The following is a 6,155-nucleotide window of genomic DNA, read 5'->3' as shown; positions in this document are numbered from 1 at the left end:
ATTAATTTTTTAAAATATTTAAAATTAATTAAGTAATAATTTTATAAGAATAATTTTAATATAAATAAATCAACTAGAGTTGTCATACATTATTATTGAATTGAGTTTAAATTTTTTAAAAATTTAGCCGTCAGAATATATTTAATAAAATAAAAAATTTCAGGAACAAAATTAAAATAAAATAAAACTTACAAATATGTTTAAAATTTTTTAGAAACTTCAAAAATAAAAAAAGATATTACCTTAAAAAAACACCAAACATTGGTAAAAATATTAAAAAAAATATAGGTAGACAACATAAACAAGCCAATTTTTTAAACAATTATATTTAATAATTAATTTTTTATTTAATTAAATCAGAATTTGCTGCATTAATAACATAATTTGAAAATATAGGGGTTTGGAGCAATTAAACTCCCTCATCACCTAGATGAACTTTCTTAATGTAATTACGCTGATATTGTTTTCCCCAAAAGCTTCGATCACTGCTGCTCCAGTGCGCCGTAGGTATTGCCTCCATAACAACGGCGTTGTTACTTCTTTGGTGTGCCCCAAATCTCGCCGATTGGTAGTGTGTGCACCGCCTAGTTGCGTCGCTGGTCTGCCACAAGAACCAGCGTCCCATCCGTCGCAGCCTTTATTTGTTGGTAGTGCAAAATAATATGCACCCCATGGTTCTCCATCCGTCGTGACGCAGTCGCTGTCGGACCTCCATTCGTGACGCGCAATTAACTACTCTGATTCATGGCGACTTCTCTACTTGTGATGCGTGGTCTCCGTGACTTCCTCCTTGCTATGTGCCACCATGAGTCCCTCACCGTTCACATAACGCCATCTAAGACGTCATTGTCGGCCATCCTGTGACTCTTCCTCTTCTCCTCCTATCTGGTTTTAAATTATTGTTTTAACTAGTTTTTTATATTTCTTTTTTCTAAATTTCGGAAGATTCTTTTTATTAGTTTTGAACGATTCTTTTTTCTATGTTTTGTATATTTTTTTCTTAGAATTTGGATGATTCCTTTTTATTAATTTTGGATAATTCTTTTTTCTATGTTTTGTATATTTTTTTGTTAGAATTTAGATTATTCTTTATCTTATGTTTTGGTGTTTTTTTTTTAGTTTCAAATTTTTTTTTAAAAAATTAGGATTTGCATAATAAATAATAAAAAGTGAATTAGAATAAAAAAAATAATTAATAATAATTAATTTTGTATCTTTTAAAAAATAAAATTTAAATAATTATTAATTAATAACAATTATTTATTGACTTATTGTACTAAATTTTTGTGGGTTCCTAGCGGAATTAAAATATTAATAGATGAGATTTTAATGGGTAGTAAATGTTATATACCTTCTCCACAACTGCCATGCAAAGGTAGTTACTAATCTCATCCTCATATCGTATGTGATTCATTGTGACTTTTAATGCCTTTTCTCTAAGCTTGGAAAACGGCCAAGTGTTTAGAAAACGTTCTCCAACGTGATAAAGAAATCCCCATAGCATATCTTGGATTAGAGGATGTGGATAGTAGAGGTCCTCCTGAAATTCAGAGACAAAATCATCAAAACATAAATTTTATATTTAATTTTATAAATTAAATAATTATTTAATTANAATGCCAATGAGTCAAATGATAATTTTTAATAAATTTTAAAAATTGTTTAATGTTCTATTTTATTTTTATAAGTTTATAAAAATATAAATTTTTTGGAATTTGAACTAAAGTTGAATTTCTATTCTTATTCATTTTAATTTTTTTATATTTTATTTGAATTTAAATAGAGAATATTTTTTATTAACATTTATGTTTTAAAGTTAATATAATTAATTTAAATGTAAGAAATATCAATAATTTATATTAGTATTAAATCGAATCAACTATATTCGATTTATATGTATATGATACAGAAATAGTAAATTGAATTAACTATCTTTGATTTATTATTGATATAACATATATAGTAAATCAAATTCAATTAATTGGATTTACACTTAAAAAGTGTAAATTGAATTTAATTGATTCGATTTACATAAAGATAAAATCAAATATACATGTAAATTATTTTATTTTAGAAGATTTGTGTAATATTAATGATTCCATTTGATTTGTTCGTGTGATTTATCCCAAAAATTAGGTTATGAAAAGTCTAAAGGCTGGTTTGTTAAAAATTTTACTTTAATTAGGTGATAATATTTTTCGAAAAGTAATTTAACAAAGTTACCTTTTAAAAATAAACTTCTAAAAATATTAGTATTTATATTTGATAAATTAAATTAAAAATAATTTTTAATAAACACAAGTAACATTGATTATGTTTGGTAAAATAACTTTTAAATAAGAAATTAAAATTAACAGGAATAAAAAATCAAATAACAAGAAATTAAATTAAAGTATGTATTAATTGACCTTAGCAACATTATTTCGAGCTTTATTCCAATTGATTTGATCATAAGGTTCGTTGTACATTTCTTCTCTTAAAGATCTGATCAAATCAGTGATGGGAGCCACAAATTTCTTGCCATATACGTATGATATGGGCATGTAAACCAAGCGAGAATAGGACAGCATTTGACCTATCATATAATGAAGTACTAGACTTAATAGAACAAAAATTCAATGCAAAACAAGCAGATATAGTTTGTGCAAAGAAATTATATAGAAACCCAAAATGTATCTCATGGACTTATGAACCTGGATGAATAGGGCTACATTTGGGTATGAGCCATACTTCTGGTGGAAAAGGATTGGAACCTGACCAGTCATAAACTCCAAGCACCTTTCATCAAATCAAGTAAGTAAATTAAATAATTAATATTAACATGCATGTATATATGTGTGTGTTTTCATACGTGGCATTTGTCTAGTAAATATATATAACTTTCATATATTTATCAAGTAATGTATATACCGAAACCCAGAACTTTCCCCATGAAGGAATAGCCACTAAACCACCATGGTCAAGAATCCATTTTCTGGCTCTGGCCATTGGCATGTCTTCATCATCTTCAAGTTTTTCTCCAAGTATTCTCAATGCAACATAACTCAATGCTGATCCAAACATTGTGCTGTGACCCACAATATGGGTTCCCCACCCACCATCTTCATTCTGTCTCATGAGAAAATGCCAAGCGATAATTACTCAAAGCATCCTAATAACTGCGACATATTTTTTTGGGTGACTAACTGCCACATATTTAAGGATACAACTGTACTACGTATATATTAAAATTAGTCACCAAAATTATTCATTAATATAAAATATATATAAAAAATATAAAATAAATTAAATAACACATGTATTTATATACAAATACATGATAACTAATTTTAACAGTTAATTTTAATATACAAATAATATTTTTGTTAAAGAGATTCTCTATTTTCTTGCAAGTTTTATTGGAAATATAAATTGACTTTGAAGGATCTTAGAACATGTAGGATGCTTGGTCACCAGTACTTTAGCGGAAAAAATTCAGCAGAAAACTAGTGTTAGTTCAAATACAAAATAAATAAAAAAAAAACAAAAGAAATGTTAGGGTCAGTAACTTTTGTATTTTGTAATTATTAGTTGACTATTAATAATATTTTTAGTGGTATGAGATTATATTCAATGATAAAAAATTACTCATTTTTTTATGGTTAAGTGCTGACTACAAAACACAAAATTGTTGATTCTAAAAGAAAATATTAGTCGATTACCTAATATCTCTATCAAATATTTGGTTTTCCAAATAAAAAATTAAGAATTAAATTGATTGAGCATTTTTTTACATATATATATACCTGATGATTATACAAATACCGTATCACTTCCTTCTTATGTTCTGCTTCTAAAACAACATCCAAGGATTCTGTTATGTATAGTGCCATTACCTGCACCACATACATAAATAATACACTTTTAGTAAAATAAAGTTGAATATGAGAAAATTTTGCGAAGCTAATTTTTATCCACAATCAACACACTAGTGACTAATAACTCTCTTATCGCATGATTAAAAAGAGTGTTTATCATATATAAATACGGATACAATTAGGCTTACCAAGGGTTGAATGAAAAACAAAGGGCCAGCTAACTCATTAGGCCAGTAACCTTGATGTGATTGAACGGAGGAAGAGAAAGTGAGAGCTCTTCTCATTGTTGTAATCAATGCTTCTTCTGTTATCTTCTCTTCTTCTCCCACTTTCACTGCCGCTGGAATTGCTCCACATTTATTCTCCTTTTTTAGCTGCATGTGTGCGAGTCAAGTTATTACTTATTAGTAAGGTTATCTTTTTTTCTGAGACAAAATATATCCATGAACTCTTTTTTTTCGACAATTTAAATATTAGTTACATTGTAGTGGCAAGAGATATATAATCAATTTTGTAGTTTATTTTTTGTATTTTTCGAATATTATTTTTAAAGAATAAATCATGACTAGATGATTAATACATGATATAGAAAAATTTTATTTATATATCCTACAAATTAAACTTCTATGGGACGTAGTTTAGTTTATTTAAACTTTTAAAAAATTTTTAAGTATATTGATATACTAATATTTTAATAAATTTTAATAGTTAATCTTAGTTATATATATTATATATTTTTTATAATTAAGATGAACCGTTAAAAATTATTAAAATACTAATATATATCGATACACTTAAAAAATTTTTTACATTTTTTATTTACGGGAGAAAAAAATACCTGCATCTTCATTAATATATCAGAACTCTGTTTGGTGGAAAAACGATTATTTGTGAACTCTTGGCGAAATCTTTCAACTTGAGCACGTTCTTCTGGTGTTCCTGCATTTGGATCAAACTCCCAATATTGTCTTCCTATAAAGTTGTTCGTTGAAATTAAGTCCTTTCCTCCTTCCCCAATCTTCAACTTCCACATCCTTCACTACTATCAAGTTCTCTCTTTACTCTTGTAATTCATCAAAATCAATACTAAAAAATAAAATAAAATAAAATAAAATAAGGCAAGGTTTTAATTGATGTTGGCCCAAGTATGAGAGTAGTAAATATACCCCAGAAATAGAAACTTTCCTTTGTTAGCTTATTTACTTGATAAGGATGAGATTCTAGCAATTCAAACCTAAAGGGACCTTACATATATAAGGAGCGAGGAGTATGACTAATATCTCTCCTTCCTTTGCCTAATTTAATATATGCTTCGGTAGTTGCATTAAAAACAACTAATAATTAAATTCCATTAGTTGTGTTATTATTGTCGGTGGTTATTAAAATGCTCAATAGTTGTGTTTGTTGTTGATAGGGGTGACAGCCGGAAATTCTGGATCGCTCCATAAAAAATTTGTCTTTTGGTGGATTTGTTTATTCTGTCTCATCTAATAAGACGATTTTAAAATTTCATCCTGTCTGGTTTAATGGTAGATTGGCGAATTAAATCCAAATAATTTGATTTAATAGTTAAATATTTATTTATCACAAAAAAGTATAGAAGTGACAGAAGAACACTCCAGAGATTATTTTGAAAATAATTTAATACATATCAAAGATTGTTTTTGTGACGGTTCGATTTAGACAGTAATCCACGTGAAAGAAAGATTTCTTAACAAGTCTATTTACCGTATAATAATTTTTAAAGGCTAATTGTTTTTAAAACACAAAATTTAAAGCTGCATTTATTATATAGCACAAATACGAATTTATACAAATTTATAATTCTATCAAACATGTGAAAGATCTTGCTTTAAAGTAAGAATATTTTTCTCTTTAGCATAAATTCTTTTAAAACAAAACCGTTTTCGCAAAACAAAACTGCTGCCCTTCCAATTATATATACAATGATGAATTCAAGGATAAAAACAAATTAGAAAGAGCTTTTTATTTTAAGTTGTTAAATCGTGATATGAGAATTAGAAAATGCATACTTGTAATTTTATATGAGCAGAAAGTTAGATAACAAGGGAATGACAATTTTTAGAATCTATTATTGGATTATTTTAAAATTTTTTAGATATACTTTTGTTCACTCTATTCTTTTTTGCTTACGATTTTATCCATCTACTTAATACATGTGTTATAAAATTATTTTTTTTAAATTTGAGTAGGTAAGTAAAATAAATAATTATATTTAATATTTTTTTAAATTTGTTTGATTTTTTATATAAATTTTATTTTTCTTATTTATCTTAC

General features: G+C 26.7%; 1 protein-coding gene across 1 annotated transcript in view; it reads right to left on the bottom strand.

The window, feature by feature from the left end:
* The window catches only part of LOC107490087 (lupeol synthase-like), an 18,150-nt gene extending 13,163 nt beyond the window's left edge, over nt 1-4,987 (bottom strand). Inside the window, exons 1-7 of the mRNA XM_016110858.3 lie at nt 4,696-4,987; nt 4,046-4,231; nt 3,786-3,875; nt 2,911-3,108; nt 2,694-2,778; nt 2,409-2,575; nt 1,352-1,540 (exon numbers count right to left, since the gene is read on the bottom strand). Of these exons, the coding sequence (XP_015966344.1) occupies nt 1,352-1,540; nt 2,409-2,575; nt 2,694-2,778; nt 2,911-3,108; nt 3,786-3,875; nt 4,046-4,231; nt 4,696-4,890 (1,110 nt within the window). The 5' untranslated portion in view covers nt 4,891-4,987. The remainder of the gene's footprint in view (nt 1-1,351; nt 1,541-2,408; nt 2,576-2,693; nt 2,779-2,910; nt 3,109-3,785; nt 3,876-4,045; nt 4,232-4,695) is intronic.
* Between the last annotated feature and the right edge of the window lie 1,168 nt (nt 4,988-6,155).

This window comes from Arachis duranensis, chromosome 5 (genome assembly GCF_000817695.3).
Source record: "Arachis duranensis cultivar V14167 chromosome 5, aradu.V14167.gnm2.J7QH, whole genome shotgun sequence".
Classification (NCBI taxonomy): Eukaryota; Viridiplantae; Streptophyta; class Magnoliopsida; order Fabales; family Fabaceae; genus Arachis; species Arachis duranensis.
The sequence above is the reverse complement of the archived record's forward strand: the minus strand, read 5'-3'. Positions and strand labels throughout refer to the sequence as shown.